This window comes from Dasypus novemcinctus, chromosome 11 (genome assembly GCF_030445035.2).
Source record: "Dasypus novemcinctus isolate mDasNov1 chromosome 11, mDasNov1.1.hap2, whole genome shotgun sequence".
NCBI lineage: Eukaryota > Metazoa > Chordata > Mammalia > Cingulata > Dasypodidae > Dasypus > Dasypus novemcinctus.
This window is the reverse complement of record NC_080683.1, coordinates 30,368,639-30,385,983: the sequence shown is the minus strand read 5'-3', so window position 1 is coordinate 30,385,983 and position 17,345 is coordinate 30,368,639. Positions and strand designations below refer to the sequence as shown.

At 36.1% G+C, this 17,345-nt stretch overlaps 1 protein-coding gene across 3 annotated transcripts; it reads right to left on the bottom strand.

Moving 5' to 3' along the window:
- Window positions 1–5,083: 5,083 nt before the first annotated feature.
- KIAA1586 (KIAA1586 ortholog) lies at window positions 5,084–14,876 on the bottom strand. Of its 3 annotated transcripts, none has more exons than XM_058306913.2 (4): window positions 14,608–14,876; window positions 13,995–14,078; window positions 10,470–10,550; window positions 5,084–9,652 (listed from the first exon to the last, which is right to left on the bottom strand). In XM_058306913.2, exons 1-4 carry the CDS (start codon window positions 14,626–14,628, stop codon window positions 7,472–7,474), a joined length of 2,367 nt encoding a protein of 788 aa, XP_058162896.1. In that variant the 5' UTR covers window positions 14,629–14,876; the 3' UTR covers window positions 5,084–7,471. The 3 variants fall into 3 exon arrangements, with proteins under 3 accessions (XP_058162896.1, XP_058162897.1, XP_023446564.3); XM_058306914.2 differs by having other exon boundaries at window positions 13,947–14,078; window positions 14,608–14,868; XM_023590796.3 differs by lacking the exon at window positions 14,608–14,876 and adding an exon at window positions 14,377–14,575.
- Between the last annotated feature and the right edge of the window lie 2,469 nt (window positions 14,877–17,345).

Below are 17,345 nucleotides of genomic sequence, written 5' to 3'. Positions count from 1 at the left end.
TACGAGTGATGTTTACACCACATTGCAGTGTGCAAGAGCATTATGTCTAAAAAAATCTACATACCTTGATTACAAAATACTTTATTGCTGAAAAATGCTAACCATCCTCTGAGCCTTCAGAAAGTTGTGATCTTTTTGCTAGTGGAGAGTATTGCATGATGTTGATGGCTGCTGACTGATCAGGGTAGTGATTGCTAAAGGCTGGGGTGGCTGTGGCAATTTAAAAAAATATAATACAATGAAGGTTGCTGTATTGGTTGACTCTTCCTTTCATGAAAGATTTCTCTGTAACATGTGATACTGTTTGATAGCATTTTACCCACTGTAGAATATCTTTCAAAATTAGAGTCAATCCTTTCAAACCCTGCTGCTGCTTTATCAAGAAAGTTGATATAATATTCTAAATCCTTTGTTGTCATTTCAATAAATTCCACCTGAAGAAACCATTTTCTTTGTTTATCCCTCAGAAACAACTCCTCATCCTTCCAAGTTTTTCATGAGATTGCAACAATTCAGTAACATCTTTAGTCTCCATTCTTAATTTTAGTTCTCTTAATATTTCCACCATATCTGCAACTACTTCCTCTACTGACATCTTGAACCCCTCAAAGTAAGGGATGGAATCGACTTCTTCCAAACTCTTGTTGATATTTTTACCTTCTCCCATGAATCACAAATGTTTTTAATGGCATCTAGAATGGTGAATCCTTTCTAGAATATTTTTAATTTACTTTGCTCCAGTCCATCAGATGAATCACTGTCTATGGCAGTACAGCCTTACGAATGTATTTCTGAAACAATAAAACTTGAAAGTTGAAATTACTTCTTGATCCATGGACTGCTGAATGGATATTGTGTTAGCAGGCAAGAAAACATTATTCTCATTGTTTATCTCCACCAGAGGACTTGGATGACCAGGCGCATTGTCAATGAGGAGTAATATTTTGAAAGGAAGCTTTTTCTGAGCAGTAGATCCCATTAGTAGGCTTAAAATATTCAGTAAAGGCGGTGGACTTGGCCCAGTGGTTAGGGCGTCCGTCAAAACATGGGCGGTCCGCGGTTCAAACTCCGGGCCTCCTTGACCCGTGTGGAGCTGGCCCATACGCAGTACTGACATGCGCAAGGAGTGTCGTGCCACGCAGGGGTGTCCCCCGCGTAGGGGAACCCCACACACAAGGAGTGCGCCCCGTAAGGAGAGCCGCCCAGAGCGAAAAGTGCAGCCTGCCCAGGAATGGTGCTGCACACATGGAGAACTGACACAACAGGATGTCGCAACAAAAAGAAACACAGATTCCCATGCCACTGACAACAGAAGCGGACAAAGAAGACACAGCAAATAGACACAGAGAAAAGACAACCGGGGTGGGGGGAGGGGAGGGGTGGGAAATAAATAAATAAATGTTGAAAAAAAAATATTCAGTAAACCCTGTTTGTGTTTATAAAAGATGTGCTGTGACCCAGGCTTGTTCCATTTAAAGAGCATAGGCAGAGTAGATTAGCATAATTCTTAAGGGCCCTGGGATTTTCAGAATGGTGAGTATTGGCTTCAACTTAAAAGTCACCAGCTGTGTTAGCTCCTAAGAAAAGGTCAGCCTCTCCTTGGAAACTCTGAAATCAGGCACTAACTTCTCTGTAGCTATGTAAGTCCTTTATGGCACCTTCTTCCAATACAATGCTGTTTCATCTACATTAACAATCTACAGTTTAGTGAAGCAGCCTTCATCAGTTGTCTTAGCTAGAGCTCCTGGATAACTTGCTACAGCTTCTACACTAGCACTTGCTGCTTCACCTTGCACTTTCATGTTATCAGGATGGCTTCTTTCCTAAAACCTCATGAGCCAATCTCTGCTAGCTTCAAACTTTTCTTCTGAAGCGTCCTCACCTCTCAGCCTTCATAGAATTGAAGAAAAGGGCATGATCTGAATTAGGCTTTGGCTTAAGGGACTGTTGTGGCTGGTTTGATCTTCTATCCAGACCACTAAAACTTTCTCCATATAAGCAATAAGGTAGTTTTGCTTTCTTAAAATCTGTGTGTTTACTGGAGTAGCACTTTTCATTTCCTTCAAGAACTTTCCCTGTGCTTTCACAATTTGGCTGTTTGGCACAGGAGTCCTAGCTCTTGGGTCAGTCTTCAGCTTTTGACATGCTTTTTCACTAAGCTTAACCATTTCTAGCTTTTGATATAAAGTGAAGGATATGAGACTCTTCCTTTCACTTGAACACTTAGAGGCCACTGTAAGGTTATTATCTGGCCTAGTATCAATATTGTTGTGTGTCAGGGCATAGGGAGTCCTGAAGAGAGGGAGAGAGACAGAGAACTGCTCGTTGGTGGAGCAGTCAGAACACAGACAACATATATTAAGTTCACCATCTTGCAGTTCGTTACAATAGTAACTTCAAAGATCACTGGTCATAGATAACCATAACAGACATAATAATAATACAGAAGTTTGAAATAGTGTATTACCAAAATATGACACTTCAGATACATGAAGTGAGCAAACATTGTTGGAAAAATGGTGCCATTAGACTTGCTTCAGGTAGGTTTACCACAAACCTTCTAATTGTAAAAATGCAATACAAGCGAAGCACAATAAAACAAAGTGTAATAAAACTAGGTATGCCTATATTCTCTGAGCTTCCTGGATCTGTGGTTTGATGTCTGTCATTAGTTATGGAAAATTCTCAGTCATTATCACTTTAAATATTTACTGTCCCTTTGTTTCTTCTCCTGTTATTTCCATCACATGACACACCATCAAAGGCATTCTTAATTTTTTATTTTTAGCATTTCCTTTTGATTCTTAGAATTTCCATCATTGCTTACATTACTTACCAGTTCTGATATGTTGTCCATTTTTTCCTTTAGATCCCTTAGCATATTACTTATAGTTATTTAAAATTTCTGGTTGATAATCCTATCATCTTTGTCATATCAGAGTCTGGTTCTGATGCTTGTACTGTCTGTTCAAACTATATATCATACCTCTCAGTATAACCTGTCATTTTTTGTTGAAAGCCAACACAACGTACTGGGTAAAAAGGAACTGAGGTAAACAAACTTTTAGTGTGAGATTTTATGTTTTTCTGGCTATGAGTTTGCTGTGGCTAGTGTTTGCTGTAGTTGTGTCAGAAGCTAAAATTTCCTCTGGTTTCCTTGTTTTTGTCTTTGGCTTTCCCTAGAGACTCCTTATTTAAGGTTTGAGGCATGCGGGTCTTTATCTTGTAATCCCTTAATATTATAAGGAACCCTTTTTCTGTGTTGGTAAGGTGCTGAGGGAAGGCAAGTGTTCCAAAACCCCAAGATTAGGTCTCAGACTTTAAGTGAGCCTGTACCTTTGGACTATGACTATTTTAAGTGCTTCTTAGCTTTCCCCCACCTCTATCCCTACTCTAAGGTAAGACAGAAGGTCTAGATGGGCTGAAATTATTTCCCTTCCCCCATGTTTGTCAGGCTCTGGTAAACAGTTTAAGAGCAATCCTTTTTTATAGAGAACAAATACTCAATATAGTTCAAAATAGTTACTTTTTCCTTCCTCATGCTGAAAGCATGAAGGGAGTTTTCTCTGGTCTTCACAGTGAAAACTTGGCAGGGCTCTTAGAAATAAAAGTCTCATGAAATGAAAAAGACAAAAAAGAAATAAAAGGGAGCAGATGTAGCTCAGTAGTTGGGTTCCTGCGTCCCATGTATGGGGTCTTAGACTCAATCTCTGGTACCTCCTTTAAAAAAAAAAAGTCTCACGAAAGCATGGGGGCCACTGTAACACAGGAACCCCCTTGATTTTTTAACTCTCAGGCTAAGCCACACCGAAACTCCAGCAACTCATCAATTAAAGTGTTCCTACCAGTATTTGTTCCAGCAGACAGGCTTGTTCTCTAGGTTAGCTGTAATTCTCTGTATCTGCCTCTCTCTTCAGATTCCTGGGTAGTAGGTTGCCATGTGAAAAAGTTTTTCAGTTTTTATCTTGTATTTAGGATGAGAATGATGGCTTCCAAGTTCTTTACATGATATATCAGAAACCAGAAGTCTCATTCATTTACTTTTGTCTTTTCATAGATGTATTACATCTATACACATAAAAACCCCACAAGACAATGTTATAACATTGTTTTGTTTTGTTTTTTTAAGATTTATTTATTTCTCTCCCCTTCCTCCGCCCCCAGTTGTCCGCTCTCTGTGTTCCTCTGTGACCGCTTCTTATCCTTATCAGCGGCACCGGGAATCTGTGTTTCTTTTTTTTGCATCATCTTGTTGTGTCAGCTCTCCATGTGTGCATGTGTGCATTCTTGGGCAAGCTGCACTTTCTTTTGCGCTGGGCCGTTCTCCTTACGGGGTGCACTCCTTGCGCTTGGGGCTTCCCTACGTGGGGGGAAACCCCTGCGTGGCACGGCACTCCTTGTGTGCATCAGCACTGCGCATGGGCCAGCTCCACACGGGTCAAGGAGGCCTGGGGTTTGAACCGCGGACCTCCCATGTGGTAGGCGGACGCCCTATCCATTGGGCCAAGTCTGCTTCCCACATTGTTTTATTTTAAATAAATTAACAAGAAAAAATGGTCTTTTTATTTGCCTATTTACCATTTCTGATGCTTTTAATTCAAGTTCTTACCACACATCTCAAAACTACTTCAACGAAGATTATCAAAGTGCACCATTTTGTTCTTACATGAATGAACAAATAAAATACTAAGACTGTTTCCAACCTTTCACATTAATTCATGACAGTTAAGGAAACACAGACTTGGCACAAATGTGATTTTAATAAATACCATTAAGCACCGAAACTAGGTGATAGTGTGGATTATAAAATAACCATGGGTATAGACTGTGTTGAAGAAACTCTGTATTAGGGGAAAAAAGCAAAAAATGAAGCTTATCATAAGGGAACCAGAATGACTGGTTATCTTGAAGCAGAGAACTACTGAGAGAAGAAATATGGTAGAGCTCATAGGCAGGCTAACCCTCCAATCCATTGTCTGGATAGGAGAACTTAGATTTCAGAGTACCATTAAATAGGTTATAGTGTTTATAAACTATTAAGCAAACCGCATATGTAAGACTAAAGGAAAAATAAAAAGATGAATTAATTTTAGTATTTTATTTAACCCAATATATCCAAAATATTATTTTAACACATTATCAATATAAATTAGATTATTAACTTAAGCTTTAAAATCTGATTGCAGTTTACACTTACAGCACATCTCAATCCAGCTGAACGTCTTTTTTATCTTGAGTATTAAATGGTTTGCATATAGATTTCGTAAAATTTACAATTGAAAAGTAGATTCACGTACTCAAATTTTTCCAAACTTAGTTTAAAAATTTCCAGTAAGTGAATTGGTACCAGCTCATTTTTCTTTATTATTCACACACATACCAAAAACTTCCATTCAATTGATCTGACTTCAAAGTAAAAGCTTTGGAACTATGTCTACTTAAGTTAAATAAATTTACAGTATCTTGTACCTGTTTAATATTGTTATTGATCTCAAAAGGTTGAGTAAATTGAAAAGCAACTCTAAATTTATCAAGAAACTATTTCCCCAGATTTCCTTCTAGTTTTTGCAACCAATTTATGTAACTATCAAATATAATTTAAATTCTGTGCATATTTTATTCATGTTAGTAAAAATGTATAAAATAATTCTTACTGATTTTTAGTAATTGTTTCAATCTCAACAAAAATTCTAGTATTTGTCTAGGTACTTGTCTTTGATTACTGAATTATCTGGCTAGCATTCTCATTTCAAGAAAATCCTGAACTGGTGCTAAAAGTATAGTAAGTTCTTCTAGAACTCTTGCATAATTCAATCAATCAGCAGAGTACACAAGATCACTAAATTCACTGTCTCCTAGTTCTTTAAAAAATCCTGTAAGCTGGGGTTGATACATAGCACTTGCACTCATATACTGATTATTTAAACCTAATAACTATACCTATTACACTTCAGAGATATTTCAGAAAACTATGCACAAATTCTGTATTTTACAGTGGAATTAAATATCAGGCTCTTGTTTTAAAATTCCATTAAGATTTTTTGACCTAACCTAGCTGGAGTGCCATTTACTGTGATATTTTCTCATCTAGCTGAAACTCTTCTGACGTATGTAAAAGAGTTAAGAAAAAATAACGTTTGATTTTTCCTAGGCCATTAATTTTAACTATTTCTTAATAAAATTTTAAGTCCTATGAGGCAACACGCAAAGGATTCATTGGGCTGTGTCTCTTAGATCACATGACTCATCTGAGCTAGAGGACTTAGAATTTGTTCAGATTTTGAATCAATCATACCTTCTATAAAACACCCTCTATAGGCTTTTACTCATACTTTCCTAACAATTTCTATTAACTGAAATAATTTACTTTACCCATCTAAAACTAATTCTCTTTTGTGCATGAATCCAAGACATTTTACATCTGGCCAAATTTTCTGCTGGATATTTAATTCTGATTTCAAGTAATCAATTTTGTAAATTCTGATCTCTGGAAGGTAACTTTTCTTATTCATTACACATTTGCTGAAACTGTAAATTTGATATTGCCCACTTTACCTTTAATTCTTGTTAAATTGTTTTGCTCTGCCACTGCAAACTGCAATTGTCATTCATCAAGATATCTGCAACATACCTTCTTTTACTCTCTTTAGTGTTCCAATTGTACTAGCTGATGCATCTCCACTTGATTATTTTTCATTATGCTTTCACATCAATTTTAAAAATTTGTTCAAATTCATGTCTAAATTAGAAAAATAATTTGATCATAATTAAAATAAGTATTTCAATTACCAATTATATTTTATCAACACTATGTTACATCAATTTGTAGAAAAAAGTAATTTGCATTGAATCAATCAGTGATGTAAGTAAATTTGACAGGCACATTATAACAAAACAATTTTATCATATGCAATACAATAATTAGAGTGAAATGTATTACTACCACAATAATAAAATAAGGTGAAAAAATATTTTACACTTCTTCAGTTTTTACATTTAATTAAAAATTCACTTCCTTAGTCTTACTGTCCTTATTTCAAGTGCTTAACAGCCTCATGTGGCTGGTGACTATTCTATTAGGTGGGATAGATATGGAAATTAGTGAGACAAGAATTTTTATTACATTTCTCTTCTCTTTGATACCTCCAGAACTGAAAACATGTCTGAGTCATGTTATCCCTTTGCATACTTAGCAAAAGTCAACAGAGCAAATGTGGAAATGGTTGGATACTCTGCATAAAAGTCCTTGGAATATCTATTATGTCCACTGTACAAGACATGAAACAATATCTAAAATACTCTTTAACTCCTAAAAACAGTCATCATGAACTTTATTTCTTGAGAATACCTTTAAAACAGCAGTATGCTGATAGCAGTTTAACTGGCTTCTAAAAAAAAAATGTGCCTATATAAAGGATGTATTGCACATAATTTACAAATAATAAAAAATACATATTAATACTTATGTTCTTCATTGTAAGTTCCATATAGCCAATTGATTCCCACAGAAGGCTTTCGTTGATTTTTGCCGAACTCTTGTATCAGTAGCTAACCTATGGTTGCAATTTGACCAAGATTTTACAAATGGAGTTGCATCCCAATCTGCTAATTCTTTCCCCAATAAATTTATTGTCATTAAATCTGATATGTGATCTACTGTTAAACTATTTCTCACCCTTGTACAAATTATGTTCATTAAATTGAAACCTCTTTCAGCTTCAGCACTATTAATTGCAATAGCACTAATTATCTTTTTAGCTTTTTGTATAGTTGCAGGAATTGAAAAATTGTTTGATTTTATATTATTATTTACAAATTCCCGAAAATCATTCAAATCTATTTTGTATCTTAAAATTTCACATAAATGAAGTAATTTTTCTTCACCAGCTATCCATGGTGAAGTTATTTCTTCATAAGGCCAAGTAGATGGTTCTAATAAATCAAAATAATTAAAAATGGTTTCATTGTAGTTTCCATCAGATAAAAGACGTAAGTTCATGTGTTGAATTATATTTTCTAGTAACATATTCCTAGGAAGAGCATTAAATTTATTATTCTTATTAAAAGGAATATCTTTAAACTTATCTGACTTAATCAAATCCTGAATTTCAGATTCATGCTTTCCAGTACCAATCTTCAAATTTTCCAAAGCTTTTATGGTGCATTTGATCAATTCTTGAGCTTTCTGAATGTTAGTTGATCTTGACTGCAATGCAGTTGAAAGTAGTGAAAATTCTTCAAGAATGTCTATCATTAAAGCAAGGTCTTGTAAGAAATTAATATTAGCCAATCTCTTTGCCAAACCAGAAAAAGAATGAGAAAAATGCATATATAATACAGGATATGCATGCCATACAGCAGTAGCAGTTTGTAAACTACATGCTGCCCACTTTGGTCCCTTTACCCGACCAATTTTAAGAATTTCAATTTCAAGGTCTTTAGCTACAGTTTCTAAAAGCTTGGTTTGATTTTTATTAGATTGGTGATAGACAGAATAAATTTTATCCAGAAATATTTTAAAATGATTAATTTGCTTTATTTCAGATATTGAATCATCAAGTGACAATTGTAATCGATGATTTAAACAGTTCCAAATGATGATTTCAGGAAAATTTTCTAACAACTTTGTAGCTACCCCAGACTTGCTTCCCAGCATTGAATTAGCACCATCGGAACAAAATGCAATTAAATTCGCTTTCAAATATTCATTATTAAAGCCACAATCATTTAAAGTTGCCAATAAGGTGTTGAAAATACACTCTGCTGTGGTTGACACTAATTCTTTTAAAGCAACAAATAACATTATTGGTACAGGAGCTGAATGAACTGCACACTGGAGATAAATCACTAGAGTGCTTTTCTTTGAAACTGTAGATGCCTCATCAATTATGACACATACTTTGGCATTCTCTTCTATAATATTTTTAAATATCTTCATCTTCATTTCTTTTGCTATATGTTCTGCTATTCTTGTTGCACTGTATCGTGTATTTAAACAATTGACCTCTCCATTTTTCTCTTGTAATTCTATTGCCCCTTCAATATCAGATAAAGGTCTATTATGTTTAACTAAATTGTAAACAGTATTGAAGACTTTTATGGTAGAATCGATATTTTTATTATTTTGTTTATGCACTATATTAGAAACTGAGTCATTGATTGATTCCTTTAACAAATCCTGAATTTTTCCATGGGCTTTAGAAATGTCATGTTCCCTAATTTTTTTTCGCAGAGAAGCTTGCCGAGTAGTTTTATTACTGCCATTGGGGGTTACTAAATATGCAATCCATTCCTTGGAAACATGTACATGTTTTTCTGCTTTGGATCCCAAATGCCGAACTGTTGAACAATCTTTACACCCTAATTTACCTTCTTTTATTTCAAGCCATTTGTACTGTTCTGTAAACATGAATGCTTGTTTCTCATTCCAACAATCTGGAAGGACAGGATTATCTATTTCTTCACCTGATGAACATGACGGCTTTTGTTCAATGATTGGTCGTTCAACATATTCGAAATTTAGTTCCTTTGACTTAAATGATCCACAATGACTTCTGTTCCTTCCATTACTTTCTGTGTCTGTTTTCACCTTCTTCACATTTAGAATGCTTAATAAATTACCCTGTCGTTTTGGCATTTTAGGGTACAGAACCTGAAAAATAATTTTACATTACATAAGAGAAATTCTTAGCATTTAAGGGTTAATGTAAAAAGTTCTGTTAATGATTTCTGCATATAATTTTTAAAATAACAAATTTTAAACTAAAACACTTACAGCTTCAATGTGACTTACCACTTCTTGAAAAATTCACTATTGGTTTTTAAAATTCTATTGCCAAGAATAGTATCACAAAATCTGATGAGCAATTATTTGATTATTATCCAACTCAGCAAGGAAATTGCCTATATAATTTGCAAACAAGTATAGTTCCAACATGAACAGTGGTTGGTATTTTCATTTACATTACTGAATAAGAAAAAAGTGAAACAATGAATATCTATATTGGAACTTCAATCATTCTAATGACTGAACTTCTTTGCTGAACTGATGAGTACTTTTCAAGTATTGGCGGTCAATTTCTTTTTTTCTGTATTCCATACAGTCTAACAAACTTTTTTCCATACTTTTAAATTTAATCTACATTAACATTTTATCCATCATTTCCTTAAGTCTAGACAATCAACAAATTATTGATTTGCAGATTGCTGATTACCTAAGTGTAAATACCCCCACCATGTTGGAGCAACAACCTATTATATAACATTTCCACCATATAAATACAATAGATATAAATAACTTCAAGTACCTATGTATTGCAAAGTAATGAGTTTTAATATTTATCACCTTAAGTCTTATAATTTATTTACCTGTAAGTTTATATATTTTAACGTGCCAGTTCAAGCCACCACCAGCACACTCTTGCACTTAAATGACGGAACTGAAAAAAACACAAATATAATGTACTTACATCACTATGACAGGTGCTAGGCTCTTCCTCATCACCATAGACCAGATCAATGTATTCAAGAACAGGTCTTGATGGTCCTTCCTAAAAAGGAATTAAGCAAATTTATAAGTTATAAACAGTTATTCAAACCAAACTTGCATTTACAATCAGTGTTTTAAGTTATAAACAGTTATTCAAACCAAACTTGCATTTACAATCAGTGATTTCTGGTTGGGATCAGCAAGGATTCTTCTTCAGAAGAAAGTCTTGCAGATGGCACAGAATAATCAGAAACAAAAGAAGCACAGAAAGAGATTCAGAGTAAATGAATATATAATAATGACAAGCAAAAAAGAAGAGCCTAAATCTACATGGACAAATAGGACCGTGTGGATTTCTTTGAGAACAGGAAAATAGTACAGTGAGAGTGTTAAAAGACACAAATCAGAAAAAAAAAAAAAAAGGAGCAGGTATAGCTCATTGACTTGAGCACCTGCTTCTCAAGTATGAGGTCCTTGGTTCATACCACAATACCTCCTAAAAACAAAACAACAAAAACAAACAAAAAAAAAGACACAGGTATTATGGTACAATATTTTTAAACTGGGATAGTTATCAACAATCTTTTAGATATCCAAGCTCAAAACCATGGAGTTCTTGGATAGCTCTGTTTCATCCCCATATCCTTATAAAATTAAACATTAAACCCCAAATCTTCTCTCTCCTTTCTTTCCATCCATACTACTTTCATCACAGACCATACCTTGAATGTCAAGCTAAAAAGCTTAGATTTTATTCTATAGGCAAAGGAATCAATAATGCTGAGATGGTAATAACATTACCAGAGCTATGTTTTAATCACACAGAGGAGTCTCATGTGTGGGAAAACTAGAAATAAGATAATCCAGGCAAACTGTAATATAGTACTAAAATAGGGTAGTGGTAAGGAGAATAGTGAGGAGGCACATTTCTCTGTATGTATACTCTAATAAATTAAATTTAAATTAAATATAAGGGATATTTTGCATTCCCAAATCTGTATCATTCCTTTCTTTCAGCATATTGTGTTTAGTTTGGGGCTATGTACATGGCAGAATGCAGAAAGGAAATCAAACCACAATCAATCAAGAAGTGATACATTGGGAAACAGATGTGGCTCAATTGATAGAGTGTCTGCCTACCACATAGGAGGTCCAGGGTTCGGTACCCAGGGCCTCTTGGCCCATGTGGTGAGCTAGCCCACACACAGTGCTGCCACGGGCAAGAAGTGCCAAGCCATGCAGGGGTGCCCCCCGTGTAGGGGTGCCGCACACACAAGGAGTGCACCCCGCAAGGAGAGCCACCCCATGTGAAGAACACAGCCCACCCAGGAGTGGCAGTCACACGTGGAGAGCTGACGCAGGAAGATGACGAAACTAGACACAGATTCCCGGTGCCGCCTAACAAGAATGCAAGCGGACACAGAAGAACACAAAGCAAATGGACACAGAGAGCAGACAACAGGGGGCAGGGCAGAAGGGAAGAGAAGTAAATAAAATAAATCTTAAAAAAGAAAAAAAAAGAAGTGATATACTAATGAGTTATTTTTGAATATGGAGAACCCTCAAGAAGAGAACTGTACACAGCAGTGTTTCATCTTAATGGACAGTACTACTGAAAACATAGAGAAATAAGCATTTCCTGGTGAAGTCCAGTATAGGATGAGGTAACAGAGAAAATTAGTAAATTATGTTTCTGAATGTATTTAACGTAGGATTAAACTACATTGTCTTTTACATGATACCATTTAAAGGCAAAGGAATGTTTTTCACTACATTTCCTCTAGAATCCCAATTTCACTTAGAGCATATATGATTCAATTCTCCACATGGAGCTGTCAAACCATTGATCCTCTATTTAGAAAAAGGGCCAAATATAAGAGGTTGTATCACATTGGGTGCTCAAAACTCTCAAAGCAAAGATGCAACAGATCCGTTATATTTATAATATAATTTAGTGTTAATTTAGATCTATATTTATATATAACTATAATTTATAATAAAACATCAGCTGAACATAAGCACATAAATTAACCCAGTCAGAACTGAAAATATAATTCCTTATTTCTCAGTATAATACAAAAATTTAGACATATGACCTCCCAACTTTAATTTCATAGCTTCCTTCAATGTTTCTCAAAGTAAGGTTCATAGATCATAGACAATGTGTGTCATACCAAGTTACAATTGCACAAAACAGCATCAAGATCATAGTGTCCTGTTCACTGATGTCTTTTTACTACAATTCAGGGAAACCAAAATTAGTTTTCCTAAAGAAACATGGAATTTTCTTTTCCAAGTTTTTCAGTAAATGTTTTTCAGTAAAAGAGCTTTCTGTAACGATGGCTTTTTGATATTCACAGATAGACCACTTACAGCATATATTCATTCTAGATAACTGTGAATTTAAAAGGTTCCAAGTGTCAAAAGAGAGCACCATTATACACTACTAATAAGGAACTATTTCAAGAAAATAATCTTGTAAAGAATTTATGCACAAACCTATTAGAATAATAATAAACAAAAATGTTAACACCACAATGGTCATATTGTTTGAAGAGCTGAGATTTTTTTATTTAAAAAACAAGTGAGTTACAAAGTGGCCCGTATCTACAGCAACTAAAAAACACACAACCATTATAAAGAACTCCCTTAAAAAAAAATATACAGCTTTAATATCAAACTCCAATTAACTACAGAAATTAAAAGATGACTATTTTGGGATAGAAGGGTTCTCTAGCTAGATGAGACTACTTTCAGCAGAGTCATTCTAAAACTTAAACTGTTTGGGGTGATTTTTATCCCAAATCGTAACACCCCAACAAATGCTTCGCAAAGTGATTTTCAAACCCTTGCATTTATTCAAAAATCAAGATTCCTAGGCCCAATCGTGAAATAATGATTAGTAGGTCTGGAGTAGAGCCCAAAGTATATGCACATTTAAAAATAGTAATGCTTGAGAACTACTGTCCCAAATAGAATACATTCAGAAACTACAGCACGTTCCTGATGATGCAGGGATCTTTATTATGAACATCAACTGTACTATGCTGTAATAGGGTGATTTCAGAAGCTAGCGAAGTCTTCAAGGTATGCCTTCATGTTATAAAGTTACATAATGCTATAGCTTTGGAGTTCTACCTCCTTCATTATCAGCTGTCCCGTCTCCCTTTCATGTGTTATCTTTTAGAAAACACACTGGCTCCATTCTAAAACTTCTTCTTAGAGACCACAATTTAAGTGTACAATGGCTCTAAATGAAGGCAACAAAGGCGTGATAAAGTGTACAACATGTACTTTAGGCCAGTTTTTGCGACGCCTATTGAAATTGCTCAAAGACTTCTGTTGGGACATTTCCTAATCCTTTGCCATGCTCCCCGGTGTCTAGTACATTTAGACATTCAATATGCATTTGTTGAATGGTGATGAACAGGTGAGGTATAACGACATAATGGCTTACCATAGTCTTTCACTCTGGGGGAAAAAGCCCAAGATCGTTGCTACTTACACTAACAAACTGAATGTCATCTTCATTTTCATCCGTTGTTGACTCAGATGCCTCAGGCCCAGCTGGAGGGACAGATTCTAATATCTATAAAAATAAACCAAAACATGCTTATCCATAAAGCCAAATGTAGGGCGAGATTTTTTTCCAAAAGGAACGATTAAAACAAACAGCTCTTGAGGAAACCTAACTGAGCACAACCCCACGCTAACCCGACTCGGCTACAAGACTCGATGGAGTCGGGTTATGCCACGGAATACGTGGAGCTACAGAGGCCAAACGCCGAACACGAGTTCCCATCCTCTCAGAATTCCTCTCTCTACCCGGCAAGGGGGGTGCCTGCTCCCTGCTAAAGAGCAACGCCGTCTCAAAATGTCGCTCTCACCGGCCGAACAGCGCCAACAAGGAATCCCGCAGCTCGTGCCGGGGCCGGGGGCGCCCGGGCAGCCATTGTTGCTGCCGGTTCCTCGCTCAGACATTCACCAGGCCCGAAGGCTGGGCTCGGCCCCTGAGCCGGGCAGCATCGTCCGCCGCTGCGGTCGAGCACCGGGGAACGCACGAAACCCTTCGGGGGGTCAGCTTTGAGAACGCCCAAGTTCAACGCTCGGATGCTCACCTCCGACCCCGGGTCTCCCATTTCTCCGACGGCTTAACTGACAGCACCACTGCTCCTGCTGCCCCCGCCGCAGCCGCAGCCGCAGCCGCCACGACTTCCCTTCCCGCCCGGTACCGCCTCGCGCCGCAGCGACCCGCCCCTGCGTGGGCGCTGACGCAGCAGTCGCGGGAAACAGAGACACACTAACTCGCTTCACAGGGAGCCGGGGCCGGCCCGGTCCCGCTATCCCTTCGAGCCTTTTTCGCACAGCCTCGACCTCCCTTCCCCACGCCGCGCACGCAGGATGCTGGGAATTGTAGTTCCGTTTGTCAGCTCCGTTATTTTCTTGCCAAATAATGTCCCACTTGTTTTGTTTTTTTGGTTTGTGTTTCAGAATTTCTCACAACGATTGTAAACAGATAAAATTCATGAAAACAAATTTCTTTTAAACCTTTTTCTCCCCTAGCTTCGACAGTCTGAGACTCCCTGTTGTCTGACGAACTTAGTCCCACAAGCTTAATGGTGCCTTACCCAGAACTGGTGAACCATGAAGCAGGAATCATAAGGCACCTCACCAAAGTAAAGTATAGTTATCTTAAAATTTTAAAGAACTGCAGAGTTAAAGGAAACGTAAATGAAGCAATGTTTTGATAGGCCCAAAGCAAAGCAAGGTTGTCTGTAAAGGGGTCAACATCAGGTCTAGATTGCAAAGGGTACCCGGGGACCTGTTAACTTGAAAATTTAAGATGCATATGGAATGTTGTGCCCAGAAACCAGTTATTTGTAGTGTACACCAGGTTTGTAATTTGAGGCTGGTTCTCTATGTCCAAGCAGGTGTGGAATACTTCATTCTTCCACTGATAGGTTTTCAAACAGGGTTTCTGATAGTCTTTGATTTTTAGGAAGAAAAGTTTCTCAGTGAGCAAGAAAGCAGTAGTCACCTTAATCACCTTGACTCTTTACACCTGCAGTATATACGCCTTTGGGGGAAATATATTTTCCTGTTAATTTTGCAGCTGGCTTTATCTATGTCTGTAATTTGAGCCTGATAAATTGCCCTGCACATATTTTCTTTCTCATACTGATGCCTGTTTTTGCCGGTCAAAATCACAACATACCACATGACTACCTATGTTTGTAGCTACTATTAGATTAATCTGTTAGTATTTATTACAATTCCTCGAAGTGGACTAAAACTTCGGTGGACTAAAACTTCGGTTTTAAAACTTGGGTGCTTTACTACCAAATAACTTTCGAAATTTGGAATCATTGTATGTGAATTAACAATACTAAATTCCTTAAATGCTCAAGAGAAAGCTGAATTTAAAAGATTCTCCTAAAATGCTGATGAGTTCAGTGGAACACTTACTTTTGTAGGTTGCCCAAAGGAGTTAGGTAAATTCTTGAAAAAAGGCAGTATGTGGCTAGAGTGCCAAAATGCTAACAAGCCTTCAATTCAGTAGGCTTGAATTGTTGCACTGACAGTCTTTCAAATTTCAGACATTCTATTAATTGGATTGTGGTATCTCATGATTTTAATTTGCTTTAAGTTAATGATTGATTATGTTAAGTATCTTTTCATATGTTCATTTACTATCTCTATATTTTCACTGGTGAAGTGTCTTTAAGGTTTTCGGTCCTTTATTTAAATGGGAATTTTGAGACTTGTGTGTTTATTCTGTATACAAGTCCTTCAACAAATACATTTTACAAACATTTTCTCCCATCATTGGGTTGTCTTTTCACTTTGTTGATAATGTCCTTTTATGCACAAAATTTTAAAATTTTGATGGAGTCTAATTTCTTTTTTCTTTTTTCTTTTTGTTCATTCTTTTGGTGTCGTATTTAAGAATCCATTGACAAATATAAGGTATAATGAAGTTTTCCCCTATGTTCTTCTAAGGGTTTTATGGTTTTAGCTTTTATATGTCAAGTTGTTGATACATTTTGAATTAAATTTTGTATATGGTGTGAGGTAGGGATTCAATTTCATTCTTTTGATATCCAGTTTTCCTAGTGCTAATCATTAAAGAGACTATTTATTCTCCATTGAAAGGCCCAGGCACCCTTGTCAAAAATAAATTGGCCATAGATATATGGATTTATTTCTGAACTTTCAATTCTATTCTGTTGGTCTTTATGTCTGTCCTTCTGTCAGTATCACACTATTTTAATGATTATAGCTTTGTATTAAGTTTTGAAATCGGGATGTGTCAGTGCTCCAACTTCATTCTCTTTTTTTTCAAGGTTTGTTTTGCAATTTAGTGTCCCTTACTATTCTAAATGAATTATTTTTAAGTTTTTCAAAATATTATTTATTTTTAATTGTGGTAAAATATACATAAAATAAAAATCACTTTAATCCTTTTAAGTGGATAATTCTTTGACATTAAGTATAAAGACAATACTGAGTAAATTTACCACTATTTGTTTCTAGACTATTTTCATTATTCCAAACCAAAACTCATACTAATTTAGTAATAACTCCCTATTCTCACTTCCCCTACCCCTAGTAACCACTATTCTGTTCTCTATCTCTATGAATTTGTTATTTTAAGTATTTCATATCAAAGAAATCATACAATATTTCTCCATTCATGTCTGTCTTATTTCATTCCAAATAATGTCTTCAAAGTGCATCCATGTTGTAGCATGTACACTTCTTTTTACAGCTGAATAATATTCCATTGTATGAATATCCCACATTTTGTTTATCCATTCATCTGTTGTTGAACACTTGGGGGTTGCTTCCACCTTTC